Consider the following 21,628-nt stretch of genomic DNA (forward strand, 5'->3'; position numbering starts at 1 on the left):
ATATAACAGGTTAACAAATCATATACAAAGGAGTTAATATCACTAAAAATTGCATGAAGAAGCTACTCACAAAATCATAGACGTTTACATGCAAATATCTCTTCACCAATGTATATGCCCTGGGCAAAATAAAAGTTTGTGAAACAAGGATCTGTATCGACAAGAGTCAGATTCCATGTAATAAATTAAGGAAAAAAAGGAAATCAGAATTAGTAATTCCTCCAATTACTGCAATTCATATTCATGATACTGATCAAAGTCTGCAAGCAGCAATTATTAGTCAATTTTCAGTTTCTAAAAATATTTTATTAAATAACTGTTAAGTAGGATTTTTACAAAGCAAATTGCACAAAAAAAGGTAAAGATGTTTATGTTCCCAAAAGTTCCTGTGCCTCTTTTTTTATCATCTTCTTGTCGGCTGCTCTTTCTCACGGAGCCAGTACAAAGGGGCAGAACGAGGACGGACGTCTTCCGTTCTGCTTCTCATCCGGAAGGAAGGCACAGCACCCTGCAGAGACTCAGCGTGTCTCTAGCTAAGAGTTGCTACACGGAGTCTGCTTCAAGGTGGGCTCACCTGGGGCGGCCGTCAGCCTCCGGGCTCCTTCACGGTGCTCAGGAAGAATTAAGAAGCTGAACGAGGTTTTCGAGACATTTCATATAGTAGGCATTTAGCGGGGTTTCTTCTGAGTTTGAGAAAGCTGAAAGAGAAAAAGAAGAGTATGGAAGAGTAAGTTTATTAAACTCAGTACTGCACTTAAGAGCAGCCAGAATTCATACTTATTTTTTATTTACACTTTAGCCAAAAAGCATAAACAAAAAAACAAGGTACTTCCATAATGGCTGCCATTACCTGTAATACCGAATGAACGCCTTGCTCTTTTTTTTGCCCCATCCCTCCTAATGCCTAAACTCTGACATAACTCAATTATTCGGTACCTCTGGAAACTCATGGTCACAGCAAGAAACCAACCAAAAAAACTATAAACCACTTATAAAGAATCAGACTACAAAAAAATTCATTAACTAATTAGTAACAAAATAACTAACACAAACTAATAACTAAAAGACTCCGTACAATACAAGGAGGACACAGTACAGTGCCTTAGCATAAACAAGTGTTCAAAGAATAATGCTCATTGAAAACCTGTGTCACTTAAAATGAGAAACGAACTGTGAAAAGAAAACCCTGCCTCATATCACGATCACATCACAGGGCTGAGAGGATACAAGGGCAATGGGATGTATTCTCGGAAGACTGTAATTCAACTCCGAGATGTTAGATCAAAGTTTTCTGTTCAAGGTCAATTCTAATTGGGCCCAGCTCTTATCACCTAAGAACACACTGCAGCACAGCGGTAGCCACTGGCAAAGGACGTTTAGTGCAAGAAAAAGAAAAGGAGTTGGAGAAAGATCACAGACATGTTTTAAGAAATTACTGTATCTCAAACCTTCATCTATCAAAACATCTTATTATTTAAAAGGTGACGTAATGAAAAGCATGGACCAGTGTTGAAAACTGTCTTTTCGCTGTGAACTATCCAAATATTTCACTAATCACAGAATTCACTGAATAGCTTCCAAGGTTAACTGTCATCTCTTTCATAATAAAACTTACTTTTCTTTGCTAACGAATATGCTTCATCCACTCTTCTTTTTATTGATGGGTTTTTCAAAGTTGTTTTTGCCTGGAGATAACACAGAGCAACCCATGAATCAGACTTCTTCCCACACGCCAAGGATCAGGACACTACAGTACTAAAGCCACCACTGCTAACCGCAAGCACTGAGCAGCTTATCATGAAGCACGACAATGTGGTCAGGGGATTAGACAGAAGCACATCCCCCTGGGTCTTCGCCCACATCCTTCCCTCTCTAACTCGACTCTTCTCTGCTGCTCCAAGTTCTTTGTCCTTGCCCTTTACCCCTTCTCTCCTAATCTCAAGTCTTAAAGGAAGACTCAGTCTTGGTTTCAATATTTCATATTCCCTCAAGCCCCAGATTTCAGATTAAAATATATCAAACGGTACAGGTGGTCAACAAATATTTACTAAGTGACCGTAAAGTGCCAAACCCCGTGCTAAGCCTTGGGGACACACGGTGAAAGCGACAGCACAGCCTTTCGCCTCGTGTGCTGTCAGCCAGCAGGGAGAGCAGGCAGCACAGACAAGGGACTATCAGCTGAGAGGGCACCATTCGGGGACGGTGTCTATGGGAACGCTGTCTGTCACTGGCCACTATTTAACAGCTAGATACCCAAGGGCACTTCTCTCAGGAACGAGATGTCTGCAATGAAAGAGAAGACCAAAGGCCAGAGAGGGCAAGTGCGAAGCTGCACCTGCCATCGCTCCCTTGCGGCCGGCCCTGTGCTGCAGCCTTCCAGGAATCGGGTCCTCTCAAAACTCAGCGGCGACACAAGCTAGACAAAGAGGAATCACACAGCTGGATAAAACTTCGTTATTTGGTTTTATTTCAGGATATATTTTTCCCGAATACGTCTTTTAACAGAAATGATCTATACTAACATTACATCAATATGCCAAATCAAGTTATACCAACAGGGAGAATTCACCCAAAAGAGACAGACAGCCTTCTGAAATGAGACATTCTGTTAATTAAATGACAATGATTTCAACTGATGGCTCACTAATTGTATAAATGCACAAGACAATAAGGTCCTTGAGTTCGTTTTGTTGTTGTTGTTGTTGTTGTTGTTTAAAATCTAGCTGATAGTCCTCTGGCGCCCCTGGCTGCACTCTCAGAGGCTTGGATTTGCCCCTGGCTAGAACAATGACTTTAAAAACTGACCTTTTGATAATTGTGAATCAGAGCCCAAAGCGCAGCTGCTCCAATCCTCTGAGCATGTTGATTCTCGCTTTCCAGACAGGCAGCTAGCACACTAATGACTTTTTCTAATAATAAACACATTAGGGGAAAAAAAAACAAAAGTTCAGTCCCAGACATCACAATGCATTCTGATCTTGGACTAGTCAGATACTCCCTTTGCCCCCATCAGAATACATACAAAGTTGGTATCACTAGACTGTGGCAAAAACAATCTGGTAAACCATACGTGGGAGGACAACCTCACAACAAACTATCTTCATGACGGGCACAGAACAGTCATGGCAGCCTAATTCTTTTGGCCCTAATTCAACAAAGGCACATTCATTTAAACAACAATAGTGCAGAAGTAAGTAATTATACAAAGAGTTGTATAAATGAGCTGTTCAATTATAGCTCACATTTTGGTGTGCAGGAAAACAGATTTGCTCTTATGATAAATTATAAAGACCATTATACAAACATCAACAGCATGGGTTACTATATAAAACAATAATCAAGAAATACCAAATTAGTTAAGCCTTTTAAAAAAGGACTAAACATTTTAGAGAAATGCTTTTGTGTATTTATGTGTCAGAGGAAAAAGTGATTTAAAGGCATATCAACACACAAGATGTGTCCCCTTTTTGCATAGCTAGGCAGAGTGTGAAATCAAGACTTACAAGTTATCTGCAGCATACTACTCATTTTAAGGGAAGACACAGAGAAGTCCAGTCCCAAGGAGATTTGTCAGGTGTTTCAGAAAAGTGTATGAACCTATCTTATTACTAACTTTTATATATTTTATTGTATCAAATTATTTTTCTCTAAAATCTATGTTTAAAAGCATGTTCCATTTTTAAGCTCAGAGCCTGGAGCCTGTTTCAGATTCTGTGTCTCCCTCTCTGCCCCCCCCCCCTTCTCTCTCTTTCTCTCTCAAAAATAAATAAAACATTAAAAAAATTTTTTTAAAGAACGATTCTGTAACTAAAGCAACAAAAATGCTGTTTAGGTGATTCTATTTAGTTTTTCTTTTTTAATTTCATTTATTTATTTTTTTAATTTTAAATCTTTTACAGAAAAAAAAAAGCTCCATAAAGTGAATTCTGTACCATCAAGAGACAGTGTGGAAGGTACACAGAGTGCTGAACTTTCTGCCAACCAGCCCCTACTCCTTACCACCCACCTCCTCCGCATTCCCTGGCTTCCCTGGCTTTTCCCATAACTTCCCCATAATTAGCCTATATAAATAGTTACCCGATGAAACTCATTATGTGCGGTTGTAGGTGACAGCTCGTACTCAGGGCACATCACCCAATGAAAGGGTGATTCCCGTGTGCTTCTCTGAGTATCATCAAATGTTTTTTTGTTTTTTAATTTTTTTAACGTTTATTTATTTTTGAGACAGAGACAGAGCATGAACGGGGGAGGGTCAGAGAGAGGGAGACACAGAATCTGAAACAGGCTCCAGGCTCTGAGCTGTCAGCACAGAGCCCGACGCGGGGCTCAAACTCATGGAGTGCGAGATTATGACCTGAGCCGAAGTCAGCCGCTTAACCGACTAAGCCACCCAGGTGCCCCTACCATCAAATGTTTTAATACAGCGTACTAAACTTAGCATATAACCCCTGATCTAAAGAAGTTTATAATAACTCCTTCTACCAGTTACTATCTCTTAAGCATTTTTTTCAAAAAATTTTTTAATGTTTATTCATTTTTTTGAGACAGAGAATGAGAGCGTGAGAGTGGGGAGGGGCAGACAGAGAGGGAGACACAGAATCTGAAGTTGGCTCCAGGCTGTGAGCTGTCAGCACAGAGCCCAACACGGGGCTCGAACTCACGAACTGAGATCATGACCTGAGCTGAAGTCTGAAGCTTAACCGACTGAGCCACCCAGGCACCCCTCTTAAGCATTTTTAAAAAGTACATCATAGATCAATTAATGTGATGCACCCACTGATGATGCAACAGGATAAATTTTTAAAAATACATTTCATTGTGAAATATAACATGGTTACAAAAAAGGCACATTAAAATAGATATGAAGTGAGCACCTACATACACATATAAATAACCCCAAGAGAAAAGATAACGGTAAAACGTAGCTAGATAAGTAGGAAATGAGTTTTACTTACTACTTTTCTTAGTATAATTGATTTAATTACAAATTTAGGGATGCCATCTTTATAGTTTTCAGAGCATAGGACTTTCACCTCCTTGGTTTTTATTCCTAGGTATTCTTTTTTGGCACAACTGTAAGTGGGCTTGTTTTCTTAATTTCTCTTTCTGTTACTTCATTATTAGTGTATAGAAAACACAACAGTTTCTGTATATTGATTTTGTATCCTGCGACCTTACTGAATTCATTTATCAGTTCCAGTAGTCTTTTTGATGGTCTTTTCTATATATATCATAATGTCAATTGCAAAGAGTGACACTTTCACTTCCTTTCCCATCTGTACGCTTTTTCTTTTTCTTGTCTGTGGCTAGGAATTCTAGTGCTATGTTGAATAAAAGTGGTAGAGAGGGCACATCCTTGTCTTGTTCCTAATCTTAGGGGAAAAGCTCTGTTTTTCACCACTGTGCATGATGTTATCTGTGGGTTCTTCATATATGGCCTTTATCATATTGAAGTACGTTCCCTCTAAACCTACTTTGTTGAAGGTTTTTATCATGAATGGATGTTATACTTTGTCAAATACTTTTTCTTCATCTATTGAAATGATTGTAAGGCATTTATCCTTTCTTTTTTTTTTTTTTAATTTTTTTTTCAACGTTTTTTATTTATTTTTGGGACAGAGAGAGACAGAGCATGAACGGGGGAGGGGCAGAGAGAGAGGGAAACACAGAATCGGAAACAGGCTCCAGGCTCTGAGCCATCAGCCCAGAGCCTGACGCGGGGCTCGGACCCACGGACCGCGAGATCGTGACCTGGCTGAAGTCGGACGCTTAACCAACTGCGCCACCCAGGCGCCCCTATCCTTTCTTTTACTGCTGTGATATCACATTGATTGATTTGCACATACTGAATCATAGTTGAAACATGGGAATGGAATGAATCCTACTTTATCTTGGTGAATGATTTTTTTTAACGTGTTCTTGGATTTGGTTTGCTAATACTAGGTTGAGGATTTTTGCATCTATGTTCATCAAAGATACTGGCCTATAGTTCTCTTTATTTGTAGTATCTTTATCTGGTTTGGGTATCAAGGTAATGCTGGCCTCAGAGAATAGTTTGAGAATAGGTATAACTCTTATTTAAATGTTTGGTAGAATTCACCTTTGAAGCCATCTGGTCCTGGATTATTGTTTGTTGGGAGTTCTTAATAACTCATTCAATTCATTACTAGTAATCAGTCTGTTCAAACTTTCTATTTCTAACTGATTCAGTTGGGGGAGGTTCTATGTTGCTAAGAATCTGTCCATTTCTTCCAGGTTGTCTAATCTGTTGCCATATAATGTTTCATATTACAATTCTTTGTATTTCTGTGGTATCAGTTGTTATTAATCCTATTTTTGATTCTATTTGAATCCCTCTTTCATTTTTTTTTTTTTTTTTTTTTTTTTTTTTTTAATGAATTTGGCTAAAGGTTTAGCACATTTGTGCTGATCTTTTCAAAGAATGAGCTCCTGGACTTCATTGTTCGGTTCTACTGCTGTTTTGGTTTCTATTTCATTTATTTCTGCTCTGGTCTTTATTACTTCCTTCCTACTACTGGTTTGGGGTTTTGTTTATTCTTTTCCTAGCTCCTTTAGCTATAAGTTTAGGTTGTTTACATGAGATTTTTCTTGAGGTAGGACTGCATTGCTCTAACCGTCACTTCTAGAACAGCTTTCGCTGCATCCCAAAGATTTTGGACTGTGGTGTTTTCATTTTCATATGTCTCCATGTATTTTTTGCTTTCCTCTTTGATCTCCTGGTTGATCCAGTCATTGTTTAGTAGCATATGATTTACCTTCCATGTAAATCTCCAGAGTTTTCCTTGTGGCTGATTTCTAGTTTAATAGTGCTGTGGTCAAAAATGATGTATAGTAGGACTTCAAACTTTCTGAATTTGTTAAGACTTTTTCTGTGGCCTAATATAGGATTTGTTCTGGAGAACGTTCCACGGACACTTGAGAAGAATGTATATTCTGCTGTTTTAGGATGGAATGTTCTGAATATACCTGTTAGATCCGTCTGATCTGCTGTGTCATTCAGAGCCACTGTCTGCTTGTTGAAGTTCTGTTCGGATGATCTGTCCATTCATGTAAGTGGGGTGTTAAAGTCCCCTACTATAACTGTGTTACTATCGATTATTTCCTTATGTTTGTTAGTAGGTGCTTTATGTATTTGGGTGCTCCCATGTTGGGTACATAAATATTTATAGAATTTGTTTGGCTATTATTTCAAATCTTTCAATTTTTCACTTTCCTATCACCTGCAAACATTCCCAAGTTTGTCACTTATTTTTCTAAATATGGTATAACTAAATTTATCTTTAAATCTGTGTTTTATAATTATAATATCTGAAGCCTAGGCAGATAAGTTGGTATATTTCTCCCTGCTGGTTTTTCCTCATGTTACCATGTTTCCCGATGGGATTGGTCACATTTAACTGTATACTAGTTAATACTTCTGAAAAATTAATTGTGGAGGTTCTCTGAGGCTTAGTGTGCACTTGTCCTCCATCCATCAGAGTGGCAGATTGCTTCTGCTAAGCACCCAGAAGCACTGTCGATCAAGGTTTGGCTCAAACCAGGTCATAGGCCACTCAGTCTGTGCATCTGTGGGATGCAGAGCTGTGGGGAGCAGTCTGTGGTGCCCATTCTCACACTTGTTCTTCTTTTCTTTATAATCACCTGGATGTGGGTTGGGGGACCAATTTAATTTTGATTCGTCTTTCTCTTAAGAGGCTAGGTCTTTGGGGTTTACACAATACAGCCAAGATGGCCCCAAACTCCCCGTCGTGGATACTCTCAACTGTATTTCCCTGACTCCTTGGCATGCCTGAACAAAAGCCAAGCATACAATGTTGGCAAATGTCCTCGAGACAAAAAATGCACATTTCATGTATATATTTTGTGTCTCTCTAGGCACAGACTTTCAATCAAAATGGGCCTGGGAGTTTCCCACTATCTTTTCAGTTCTTCAATTTCTTTAAGGTAAATTTGGATATATTTTATCTAGCATATTTTTGTTGTTTTCAGAGCAGACCTTGCCTGACATTTATAGAAACAAGGAATACTCTGGCTCTATTTTTCCAAGCCTCACAACCTACTCTATTCCTGACCATCAAAACCAGAGGTTTGGGCACTAATTATCAGAATTATGCAGTCTTACATGGTAGATTTTTAAGCTAGGTGCCTCTGCTAAGCCCTCCCTCTGGATCCCCAAGTGGAAAAGGCCTGTGACATGCCTCCAAAGATCCATACAAAAACTGCACAGTTGCTGCCTCTTATCCCTGCCTTGGAGGCCCCGATCTCATGTCTGTGGGGCCGAGGAAGCTCCTTCTTACCAAAAGTTTGCCCATGTGCTTTAAGCTAAGGAAGAAGAGAGAGCATCGCTGTTACAAAGAAAAGCTAAAAATAAATCCAGAGGGGAAATGCAGACTTCTCCTTGAGTTCCCTTAAGCTGTCCTTTTTCCAACTCTCTTGGTAAGAAAATTGCAGTGAGTAGTCCCCAAAGGAAAAACTTTCTGAGAAAGAATGACAGATGAGAGCAGGCATGGGAAAGGATCCCTCACGTAGCTACCTCACTGCCCTATGTGGCAGGGCCTATCATTATCCCCCTCTACCAAACAAAGGGCTGAGGCACAAGCCCACGGCGGCCAGCACAGCATCCGTAGAGGAGTTATGGAAAAGCAGAGCTCAGATCCACAGTTCATCTCACTACGTTAAAAGCTGACTGAGCTTCTAAAATCTTTCCCTCTATTTCCAGCTATCCAATAATTATCAGAAAAAGAGAAGCACCAGCACACACGGGAGAACATAAGCAGAATCACTGACACTCACTTAGAAACTCCACATGTCACAGGAAAACACCTCTAAGAAAACACTAAGTACAGAACATGAGAGGAAAACACAATTAGCCCATCTGGAGCAGCCACTACGCTCCATAAATGGTTCCAGGCACTTCATGTGTGTTTATAAACTGATTTCTAGAGCCCGCCTCTTTTTATTTCCCCCAAACAATGCGATGCCTCCTTAGAAAACTCCCTCCCTATAAACGTCACACTCTACTCACAGAAACAGCACATGGCTGCAGAAACAGACCTTTCCATTTCCCTCTTTCTGTTTCAAAATTATTCTGAATCCTCACCTCCACCTGTCCTACATCTCAGAGAATCGGGTCTCTGTAAGGCTAATTTCACCATTTGGTCTTGGATCCTGAACTCTCCTGCCTACTCAAGAGCTCTCTCAATCACTGAATATTCACTGAATGCTCACCAGTGACGGGCACAATTCTAGATGCCAAGTGAAGAAAAAAGACAGAAACCTCTTGACCTCCTAGGAGCTAATGTTCTAGTGTGGGCAGACTAGGAATGAACAGATATATGCCAAAAACATATAGTATCTCACCTGGTGGTAATGTCAACAGGGAGGGAGAGGAGAGAGTGAGAGAGAGAAAAGGACGGGAGGCAGGAAGAAGGATGTGGGGGTTATCACGTTGGCAGATTGGTCTAAAGAGGCTTCACTGACACCGCAGCATCTGCTCAAAGACCCAGGGGAGCCAGGAGAACAGAGATGGGAGAAGTCAGGGTGAAGCCAGAGAGCGCCCACGCCAGGCTCCTCCTCCCTACCACCTCCGGGATCCAGTGCAGCCACCAACATCAAGACTCGGTAACCCTGGGAAGACTCCTGGCAGCCACTGGAGGGCTGGAGCCATGTCTGGTTCATCCCTGAGGACAGGGGTCACACCTGATTCGTTCCAACGGCCTCTGCCTCCCACACTGCCTTGAACACAGTGGTGCTTAATAAATAGTTGGCAGATTACTTATAAAACATTTTGTGTTTTACTCTAAATGGAATACTGTAGGAATGACCACATGTATAAATGGATGTGTGTGCATGTGTGTGTGTGCGTGTGAGGCGCGAATACTCACCATTAGCCAGGATCTTGGGCTTATTGGCAGGACTGAAGCAAATATTATGAAAAATAAGGAGAGGTATACACGGGCTGCTCTTATGCTTGTATTTGCTCATCTCTGTAAGCAAGTCCAAACAGCCATCCAGCCTCAGGATCATTTGTTGGCCATCTTCTCCAAGTGAGATATTCAAGAGTAACTTCAACCAAAGAATGGTCAGATTACTGAGATGTTTATTTCCTCCTTTTGGCAATGTTAGAGACAGAAAGTTCTGTAAGAAGTTACTCTGTGGATAAACAGAGAGAATATTATTTTCTTCTTGACTCTTTTCATTATTTTCTTTGTCCCTTGGAGACCAATTAACTAGCATTCTACTCTTCTTTTCCCAACTTTAATTCTCCTTCCTCCTAACAACTTCCAAATACTCCCATCTAAACTGTTTCCAGGTATAAGTGAAAAAATTAAGGAGAACAAAATAGTGCTCAAATTTTTAATTCTTACTAATTCTTTCCTGACGATGGATAAACTAACTACATATAGTCAACTCTTAATTATTTAGGATGGATAATTCCAGTTGGGGATTATTTCAGGCCTCCTGAGTTCTCTCTCTCTGCCTGCCTTCTGGCAATTTTGCTACTCATTAAAAACTATCCTATGGGGAGGAAAAAGAAAACAAAACCCAAGTCAGTCTTGGATACCAGTTAACAACTCTAGTAGTACTGAGATGACCGGAATCTTTATAGCTACAAGTGTGCTTAAAAATAAAAAAAAAAATCTGGGGGAGCCTAGTTGGCTCAGCAGGTTAAGCGTCCAGCTCTTGATTTCAGCTCAGGTTATGATCTCATACTTCATGGGATTGAGCCCCATGTGCACTCTGCACTGACAGTGCAGAGCCTGCTTGGGATTCTCTCTCTCTCCCTCTCTCTCTGCTCCCCCCTCGCTTGCATGCACTTTGTCTCTTAAAATAAACATTAAAAAAAAATTTAAAGCGCAACTGAGCGTCCAACTCTTAATGTCGACTCAGGTCATAATCCCAGGGTTGTGGGATCAAGCCCTCCATCGGGCTCCACACTGACCATGGAGCCTGCTTGACATTCATTCCCTCCCTCCCTCCCTTCCTCTCTCTCTCTCTCTCTCCCTCTGCCTTGCCCCCTGCTCACACTCTCTAAAAAGTACAATAAAATAAAATAATCTACATGTATATCATGTATTCACTTTACCCCCACTGCTTATCATTACAGATGATTTCTCATGGCTACATGCCACCCTAGTAAACTTATAGAGGGGTATCAAAAATATCAGTTGGATATTTTGACCGGAGAACAGAAGTGTGATCACTTAACTTTCTTAACTGCCCGGAATACCAGGCTATCTCTCATCTCCCTCCTGCTTAATAATCTATTCTGGCCTATTCTTGGGTTCTCCTGCACCTAAATCAAGATGTTGGCTTGAATCTATTAAACACATTTAATACTGTTACATAAAAGGACTCTGAGTCTAAAAATGAAAGGATATAGAAATGCTGACTCACTATATTGTGCACCTGAAACTAATATTATTAATTGTGTATGTTAACCAACTGGAATTTAGTAAAAACTTACAAAAAAAATAAATGAAATTAGCTACAGAAATATTAGCAACATTACCCAAGCAACAAGTAAACTGTGAAACCACATGCCCACTTTGCATTGCACTGTCACTCACACCTACTTCTCATTGCTCAGTCCAAATCGACGCCTTCTAGATTTATCCCTTGCCTTTCCTGTTCAGCTACATTCTACCATGATATTGGAGATCTGGAGTGGACACTAGTGATAAAACATATGGCAGTGCTTTCAAGTATAAACATACTATGGGCATTCCTTCCCTTTGCTGGAGCTAAAGATGCTTTTAGACAATTTCCTATACCATGTGGAATGTAGAGAAACACGGTGGAGAGAAACCAGACACTTTAGAGTCTTGTTGTACAAAAGTGCTGGTTACATCTTCCAATGCCCATAGCAGGGTAACGGAGAGGTAGAACTGTTAAGTACCCAGGGCTCTTTTAACAGAGGAGCAGAGGAAGGCTCGGGGGTTTCCTAACTAGAGCAGAGGAAAAACAACTTGACTGAGCTGCACCTGAAACAGAGTCACATGAAATATATATCAATATATGCTTGAGTACAGGAACAGAGTCATGCATTGAGAGTGGAGGACACCTTAGAGATCATGTTGTTTAACCCAGTAAGTTTTCAAATGAAGCAACCGAAGCTTAAAGAGGGAAGGTCTCCTGCTCAAAGTCACATGTCAAACCCGAGATCGGCAACTTGTTCGGGAGCTCCTGTTCTACTCCACCCATGTGCTCCAGAGGGGAGTGGGGGAAAGCACTGCCCCCGGCCCATGCTCTCACACGTGTAGGGACGGGGCCACAGACATCCAGTGCAGTGTGACGTGTATATCCACCTGTGGTTCTGGTGGGATAGTGGGTCCCTGATTGCACCTTTTGCCAATTTATACAGTGTGAGCCCTCCCACCATGGCTGATTTCAAGATAGCACCGTGATGTCAACTGGGTCACAGAATTCCTGAAAATCAGCAATGATACTCATGAGTCGGCCTGAGTCAGCTCCCACACACCACTGAAAAGATTGTTCCTTACTAAAACTGCTATTTATTTGGAGATTGCAGTCAATGTGGGTTTTTTCTGGAGGGGGTGGGGGTGGGGGGCTGACACAGGAGAGGAAACGAAGATTCAATTCTCATGAATACTGTCAACTTTCATAATTTGTCTTGGCCTCCATATAAAGGGAACAAAAACACTCAAAGTACTACTCGTAAATAATAGACATGATCATATTCACAATGTACAGGATCTTCCAAATTAGGGATTCTGGTCATACATATCTAAATATAATCTCACTGAACATGTGTATTACAATTTGTTTAACTCATTCAATCCCTTGTAAAGTACCCTAGGTTAAAAATCAGTGATAAGAAGTCAAGTTTTGGCACTGGAGTCCCAGAAGACTGATAACATCAGTCTAAGCAGGGCAAGATGGCTGTCATTTCACACGTTGTTCTGACTATGTAAACTGGACTGAGATCGCTACTGTTCCATTTGCTCTATGTAAAGACTGGACATGACTTGTATAATCTCAAATAAATGTAAGACAGCTGTCTTTCTAATTCTAAACCCCTCATTTTTGAGAGAGGTAAAATATGATCCAAAAGTAAGAAGATAAACTGAAAGGAAGTGTAATGATCATCCTCTAGCCTGTCCTCTCCATGTGTCATCTATCAATTGGCTTTAAACATAGTGAACCCCTTAATCCTTTCACAGTCTTTTAAAACACAATGTCTTGAAATCATAATAATTTAATCCTAGAAACTGAGTTCTAGATTTTTCATAAATGTTCTCGATTAGAAGGATTATTCTACTCTTTTTTAAGATATGAAGGACAAATTAAGTACTTACTTTCTGAATTACTCCTTTACAGTCATGAGACAAGGCCAGGTTCGAAAGAAACATAAAAACCATCTGCTGAACTGCAGTGTTCTCAAGAGGCATCTGGGAAGCCAACTTCAGGATACACCCCATCAGAGAGGTGCCAGGCGCTCCTCTATAGGCAGCTTGAACTGGATATGGCCCACAACTTGACCAACAAAGAGAACTGCAACCTTAAAAAACATAGCCTATCATAATGTCATCTTAGTTTCACTATTTAGTTAAAAAACCTGGGGCATCTGGATGGCTCAGTCATTCAAGCGTCTCTTGATTTTGGCTCAGGTCATGATCTCACAGTTCCTGAGTTTGAGCCCCAGGTCAGGTTCCACACTAACAGCATGAAGCCTGCTTGGGATTCTCTCTCTCCCCTCTCTCTATACCCTTCCCCTGCTTGCACGCATGCACTCTCACTAACAAAATAAATAAATAAACTTAAAAAAAAAAAAAACCTAAGTAGTGAAGCATATCTGCCTACTCAATGACTTATCCACTAACCTATGAACTGCAAATCAGCAGGGAAGGCTAGTGTTGACATCTACATACAGCCTGATGGATTTGCTGTCCTCACTGAGGGTCTAATGATCTAAATTTTTTTTTAATGTTTATCCATTTTTGAGAGAGAGAGAGAGAGCATGAGCAGGGGAGGGGCAGAGAGAGAGGGAGACACAGAATCCAAAGCAGGCTCTGGGCTCCAAGCTGTCAGTACAGAGGCCAATGCAGGGCTTAAACCTACAGACTGTGAGCTCGTGACCTGATCCAAAGTCAGACACTCAACCGACTGAGCCACCCAGGCACCCCTCAAAAAGGCATTTTAAAACACTAGGTTTATTTTTTCTTAATGTTTGTTTGTTTGTTTTGAGAGAGGGAGAGAGAGAGACAGACAGAGACAGAGAAAAGAGGGAATCCCAACCAGGCTTTATACTGTCAGTGCAGAGCCCGACGCAGGGCTTGATCCAACGAACTGTGAGATCATGACCTGAGTCAAAATCAAGAGTCAGATGCACAACCAACTGAGCCACCCAGGTGTGCCTAGATTCATTTTTTAAGAATAAATATGCATAAGAGGTTTTTAAATAGTTCCTTAAAAATACATCTAAATAAAGACCTGTGCAGAAGAAGAGAATTTTAGAAATGGGGGTAAGTTGGTCCAATGCCTTCATTTTACACAAAATAAAAGAAAAGGAGGAACGTGATAATCCTGGGGTGTGTCCACAGGACGTTTGGTACCAGCCATGTATGCTAGATAAAGGCCAGAGCTCAGAGAAGCCAGTGGCTTGTTCAGAGACACACAGCTCACAAGCAGCAAGAGCCAGAAGCGTCAAGTGGTTTTCCAGAATCCAGTGTTCTCTCGGTAAATTAAACAACCGTATGGGATTTATCAAGGGAGGAAACCAACCATATAAGAATTAGAAATTCATTTTACTGCATTGTAACATAAATCTAAGTGTAATTAAGTTATGACAGTCCATGCAAGGAGGCTAGCTTAAGTATCACTAGATGAGAATCAAATACATTCTGCAAAGTCAAGTCATAAAAGGCAAGTAAACACAAATAAATATAGTGGTCTTGCCTGTATTCACACCAAATCGCAGTATCCAAATAGCAAGGTTTCCACTAGATCCACTAAATGATGGAGTTTTGCTTGAAAACAAACTAGATAGGAAAATAAAAAGTTTCTTCTCCCATTTAGTAACCTAACCACAATCTCATATTTACAACAATTTTAAGTAAAAAGTGACATATAGTTTCAAAAGATTTAAAATGTCTCTTTTACTCAATATTTAGCAATTTTTTTTTTTTCCCTCCTTACTTCCCTAAGCCCTAAACTAAGTAGGGAAGGTGGGTGGAGAAGGACAAGGTGCCCACACGGCACAGGAGACAGCTCTGCTGCACGGGCCGAGCCACCAGCAGTGGTGGCTGAGGGACTCAGCGAGAGGAGACTGTCCAAGCAGAAGTACAGTACGGACGAGGAAGTTGGAGGCAGAGCGAAAACAAAACCACCTGTGCTGCTGTGCACTCCATGCCCCACAATGAAAGTTCAGGAGTTAAGAACTTGAAGGTCTGCTGATGTCACGGGGCCCTGCTGGCCAGAGACGAGCGGTGGGGGCTACAGGAGTGGACGGCCCAGAGCGGGGCAGAGGCCCACGTCCCACTGTCAAGGAGTAAACTACCCTAAGCACATGGGAGTGAGTAGATGGACTCTGAACTGTTTTGAGTTCCCGTCCTTTCTCTGTGCATCTTTTGACAACTGAAGAACCAGCTGCTGAGCTGCTGGAGGGTGGCTGGAAGAGAGCACACACACGTAGTGACTGGACCTCAAGTGCATGACCCTGACTTTCCAAGGGGACGTGACTGCTGCCAGCAGTCCTACTCCACCTCCCGGGCAGGCCTGCTTTCCCTCAGCTCGAATGGCTAACTTCATGCTTTCTCTTCTCCATCTCCTTTTCCATCACCTCCACCCTTGCCTTCACTCACTCTTAGCTGTCGGCCTCTAACATTGCACGGCCCTCAGCAGCTTCTCAGTAAAACATGTGTTGAGGGAGTGACAAGAGGTGTCCCAATGGCATCAGCTATTACGAGGCCAACTGTATCTAGAGCCACCTTTCATCACACCAGCTCCTACTCTAGAGTCCATAAAAGTTTTAACCTTTATCTGGTTCTTAAGGTCTTACGTCGTTAATTTTCACTCTCTCGATTTCCCTATGAAATTCAATTTCCCACTGCCATATAACCAGGTTGGTTTCTCCCTCTCTATTCCTTGAGCTGCCTATGAGTCCTCCTGCCTGCACAAACACATGCTAAAGTATCTTGTAACACCCATAAGAAAGTTTCCCTCTCACCCACATGCCCTCTGTAAGCAGGAGAAACACTTCAAACTGTGTATTTGTTTTTCAGTTCATTTTCACAGCATTACATAAAATTAGTATTTTAGTTTATTACTGAAAGGCAGAATTGGGATCTATTTACCATTTGGAAAATTTGCGGTGTAGACACAAAGTAGCTGCAGGGCAGTTTGCATCAATGAATCATCCATCAAAAGCCAAGGCCAGAGTGAGTGCAAGACAGGGACCAGATGAGCTTCAAGAGCTGCTTCCTATTGTGAGAAAGAAATACAGGCAGTATTAGTGTGCACATATGAAAATACAAAATTAAAATCAAATAAAAAAAACCTGTTACCAATATATAAGGAGACAAAAACTGAATTTATCTTTGTTCCGGTTAGGGCAAGCTGGCACAAGAATCCTGCAGACAGATTTAGCACCTTGCCCAGGACTGCCCTGACCATGAGCCTGACCAGTCTCAGGAAGTGCCTTTAACACTGGGGTGACCACAATATACAACTTAGCTAAGCAATGTTAGAAACCAACAAGCAAAAAAACATCAAAACAGCTCCTAAACATGTAAATTAAACAGGACAATGATATCTCACTACATTGAATAAACTCTCATAAGTACTCTAAAATGATTAAGAAACGGGATTTTCTGGTTAAGAAAACACTCTGATCAGTTCTGAGTTCTCCCCTCCACCTTCTCTCTCCTCTGTGTTTATGTGTGTGTGTATACGTTGGTAAGTGTAGACAGATCAGAAGTAGAGTACTATTTATAAATAACTGGAATATAGTAAAAGCCAAAATACTATGTCAATCAACAAATTCTTATGTAATTCATAGTCTTTATGACAAAGATCAGTTACCCCTAGGACGGTATTATGTATAAAATCTATTTGCAGTGGGGCGCTGGAGTGCTCAGTCTGTTAGGCGTCCGACTCCAGCCCGGGTCATAATCTCACGGTTGGTGAGTTCCAGCCCCGCATCGGGCTCTGTGCTGACAGCTTGGAGCCTGGAGCTGCTTCAGATTCTGTCTCCATCTCTCTCTGCCCCTCCTCTACTCGGGTTCTCTCTCTCTCAAAAATAAATACAATTAAAAAAAATTCTGTCTGTAGTAATGAGCAATTTTTTAAATGAACAGGAATTACTAGGCAATTCATAGACCTTATGTGCACACATGTAGGTATTTATATTAAATACACACACCCTATACAATTTTATGCAGTATCAATGGCAGAAGAGAGTGGGAAGTTATTACCAGTGTTTAACCCTCTCCATAAGCTCTGAAGTCATTCCCAGTGTTAGTTATTCACCCCACTCTTCATAAGCTTGGAACACAGCCCCACGATTACGAAGACAGAAATAATTATGTATAAGCTCCGTCTCTACCATTCTGTACACCTAGTTTATCTGCATATTCATCTACTCATCCTCCCTGCCCGGAAGTGTGGAGTAGGTGTTCCCTTGCAGGTAGTCAGGAAGTCCATCTGTCTTCTGAAACACAGCCTCCCCACCTTCTCAGGGACCTTCATCCATCAATCAGTCCTCTTCTTCCTGTCTCTTTAACCACTAGTCCCCAGTTTGCTCACTTCTGTTTATATTCAAGCAGTTTACATGTTAGGAGAAACAAACAGTCTAGACTAACTTCCTTTAATGCTGTATGTCCTAAATTATTAATGCTGCTTTTCATGACCAAGGTTCTTATTGCTTTCACTTCCCATCTCTTACTTAATCTTCAGCTTAGTTCAATTTATTTTCTGTCCTGACAGTGCTACCAAGACCACCCTCAGCACTGTGGCATCTATTAAAGATGTACTCTTAATTCATTTCCATGTAGCCTCTCTGTCCTGGAACATCTCCAAATGCTCTCCAGCACTCCCATCCCAGTTGTTTTCCATGTTTAGTTTCTACAGATATGACCTAGGCTTTCGTATATACTCTCTTGGGAAATTTCAACAGTTTACACTGGTAACTCCTAATATCCCCCGCCTATATCCTGCTCAGAGCCCCAGACCCTTGTAATCTACTGATTACCAGCCATTTTCCACCTGGATGTCCCAAAGACCCTTTATATTAACATGTGTGAACCTGAACATTACAATCGCTCATGCCTACAGTCTGCTCTATTATGCGCACTTGCATTAAAGTAGAGCCTGGAAATCACTCTATATTTCTCTTTTCTCTTCAGTATCTCCCCACCCTCCTTCCCTTCTTCATCTGCCCCAATTCGGGGCTCATCACCTCCTGTCTGACTACTACAGTCTCCGACCTCTAACCTTCCCCACAGTTCATTTACCTTCCAGCCATCATGATCTTCCCAGTATGGAAACCCCTAATGTCCCACGTATATAGACAATGGGGTGAGGCAGCCATGGGTGACTTGGTGAATTACCAAAGCGTACCCAACGGTTAGTACTGGGAGCATGTGATACTCCTCAGGAAGTTGGAACAGGAAAAGAAATTAAGAATCTTTGCCCCACAGGACTGTATTTATACTCAAAGAGCAATCTATATGCTCTTTTTTGGATTTATTCCTTATTAAACAACTTGGAAATATAAAAATGCTTTGAGTTACTGAGAGATTACACTTTTCATAGATGGCTAATGTGATACACATGTGAACACTGTATTTCAGTACCCAGCTAGTACCTCATAAATCTATATAAGCAGAGCTGACCTGGAAGGGGTTCCAGAGTATTACCAGGGTAAGGTGTCATGGATTAATATCAACTACATCCAGCTGCAAGCACATTATTTACCATAATGGATCACAAATTTAGTAAATGATACCTCCATTTTGAGTAAAGAGTTCATATATTGAGAATTTTAGTGAAATGTATAAACAATTCTCAAGTTGTCCTGAAATGTAAATTGCTAGCAATGTGTCTTTAACAAATTAACACAGCTTAAGGAATATGTTCAAAATATTCTTTTTCCAGATAAGTTTTTTCTAGTTTTATCACAAGTAAAAGCAAAACAGACAAGAACGTTTTTAAAAATGAAACTCCTGTAATTTATCTTTCTCTTATTCATTTCCCACAGTATTTCTCTGTGAAAACTAGTGTTGTATCACTATGACAAAGCAAATCAAAGCACCCAAAACACTATAACCTGCCTAACAGTTCCTACCGTGGTGTTCTAAGTGACAGCACCAATGCTCCCAGACACAGCAGCACATCTCGATGGTTCCCAGGCAGAGGGGCGGAGTCACTGGGCACAAGAAGCCAGAAGGGCTGGCTGTGAAGCTCCCCCAGGTGAACAGGGCCGGGCCCAGCAACAGCAGTATTTTCTACCCAAACGAGAGACACACTTTTCCTCTTTCCTTATGGATACAGACACCTCCACTTATTTCCTGGAGAGCTGCCTGACAACTGTCTTTGAAAGAACTCTGCCTTGGGGTGCCTTGGGGGCTCAGTCGGTTGAGTGTCCGACTTCAGCTCAGGTCATAATCTCATGGCTCACGAGTTCAAGCCCCACATTGGGCTCTCCACTGTCAACACAGATCCTGTTTTGGATCCTCTGTCCCCTTCTCTCTCTGCCCCTCCCCTGCTTACTCTCTCTGTCTCTCTCAAAATAAATACACTTAAAATTTTCTTAGAACTTTGCCTTATTGGACGTACACAAACATGCATTCCATCTTAGTAAAAAAACAACTGAAATGTGCCTCATGCCAAATGAGAAAGACACTCATTTGCTTTAGCTGCTTGAAGTTTTCAGTGATAAAGTTAAAATACTGATATGAACATGAAATGCCATCAATGTTGAAGAATAAGGTGCATCTATTTCTGATAATTAACAAGGAGTTTAAGGACCAATCAAGTGCATCTAAAAACATTTGAAGAGTCTTTCATGTTTCTTCCTATATTATCTCATATAAAAATGAAACTTTAATTTAATGTCAGCATCACTATCGAAATTTTGAAATATCGCTCTACTTACTTTACATTCTTCATTTTGATAAAGACAGTTTCTTAGGAGCTGCATGGCAATGCTTAACTCTTTAATAAAACCGTCCTCCTGTTTAAACAAAAAGCAGTTTAAAAATGTGAACACAATGGCATATTCCACTTTTTACACAGAGTAATGCCTTCCCCTTTGGGTCACATTACAACGCCAGTGTGCTCTCACTGCACCTGACCACCATAACTTTGAGGGCACTGACAAGCTAATGATCTCTGAAAGATGACCATATCTCAAGAAGTGCATCCGCCACAAAAAAGCTATTTCTGTTCTATCAAGCATGGAGGAACTGAGATATATAATAGGCTCCATGTTTCATCTCAATAAAGTGAAGCAGGTACTGACTGGTTTTCAATCATATCAGGTGTTGGCTGACTTTCTCAATGATGAAGTAAAGAGCCTTTGCCTGGAGAGGAAAAAGGAAAAGAGGCAAGAAAAGAAACTGACAAACATGTAGCCCCCCTCATCAATACAATTATTAAATAAGACTCTTTCTTGGTTTCCTACAAAATGCAACAGAAAGCAGTTATTACACAGATTGCTCCTATAATGGTCTTAGCTATATACATAAATATTTATAGTTATAAATTTATAAATACACACTCATTCATCTTCTGAATAAGCCTGTATGGCAGATCTTTTTATTTGTTTTATTAATTATTAATCATTTATTATTATCATCACTATTATATAAAAACAGTTATTTTGAGCTTACATGACATGCAGTTTGAAGATGAGTCAAACGGACTCAACACTCGAGACATTCAAAAGTCACAGAAGAAAATAAATAGAGACCAAGAGTACAGCTTCAAAACCGCCCAGATATAGGGCAACTATTGGTTTTATCAGTTCCTAATTATATGACTGTGTTGGCCTGAGTGCTCACAACATAACAAATATGACATGCTTAGAACAGGGCCTGGCATACAGAAAAACTTAGTAAGTTATATGTCATTCCCAGTGAACCTAGGCTTGCTTTGAGAGAAATATCTTCATTTGTAGCATAAAAAAAATTATCTGGCAAAATATCATGCACATTCCAAAACGTTTATAGTAACAAAAACATGTAATATCTAAATCTCATTTTAAGATCTTCAAGTGAAAATTAAGTTACACACACACACACACACACACGCCCAAAGTCGCTAACGTAGAAATCCCATTAATCTATCTAACTACACCCTTCTTCCAAATTGGATACCCATTTCCACCCAAGGGTGGTGTTATTAACAAGCACAGGACACTGGAGTGATGGTCTCTGTGCCATTCCATCCATCCCGGACATCCGGGACCCACAGTTACCTGTTTCTTCAGCGCTGCTTTCCCGGGCCTGAGAGAATCGAGGTTCAGCTGTGCACTGATGTGCTTCATCTGCTCCATGCAGCTGTCTATTAGATCAGCTGAGAGATAAAATCCGAGACAATCAAAAAAGATGTTCCATTGCCAAGTAAGCTGAAACCACATATATCA

At 40.8% G+C, this 21,628-nt stretch overlaps 1 protein-coding gene across 8 annotated transcripts in view; it reads right to left on the reverse strand.

The window, feature by feature from the left end:
* Nucleotides 1–284: 284 nt before the first annotated feature.
* RTTN (rotatin) overlaps nt 285–21,628 on the reverse strand; it is a 163,832-nt gene continuing 142,488 nt past the window's right edge. For 4 of the 8 annotated variants that reach the window (XM_045041164.1, XM_011288133.4, XM_045041169.1 and 1 more), the window contains 8 exons: nt 21,461–21,558; nt 20,138–20,215; nt 16,338–16,464; nt 13,341–13,543; nt 9,906–10,173; nt 2,806–2,909; nt 1,616–1,685; nt 285–698 (listed from right to left, as the gene is read on the reverse strand). In XM_045041164.1, coding sequence (XP_044897099.1) covers nt 613–698; nt 1,616–1,685; nt 2,806–2,909; nt 9,906–10,173; nt 13,341–13,543; nt 16,338–16,464; nt 20,138–20,215; nt 21,461–21,558 — 1,034 coding nt within the window. In that variant the 3' untranslated portion in view covers nt 285–612. Of the gene's footprint in view, nt 699–1,615; nt 1,686–2,805; nt 2,910–9,905; nt 10,174–13,340; nt 13,559–16,337; nt 16,465–17,064; nt 19,488–20,137; nt 20,216–21,460; nt 21,559–21,628 lie in introns of those variants that run through there. The other 4 variants (XM_045041165.1, XM_045041168.1, XM_045041167.1 and 1 more) reach the window with 4 other exon arrangements.

Source organism: Felis catus, chromosome D3 (genome assembly GCF_018350175.1).
Source record: "Felis catus isolate Fca126 chromosome D3, F.catus_Fca126_mat1.0, whole genome shotgun sequence".
NCBI lineage: Eukaryota > Metazoa > Chordata > Mammalia > Carnivora > Felidae > Felis > Felis catus.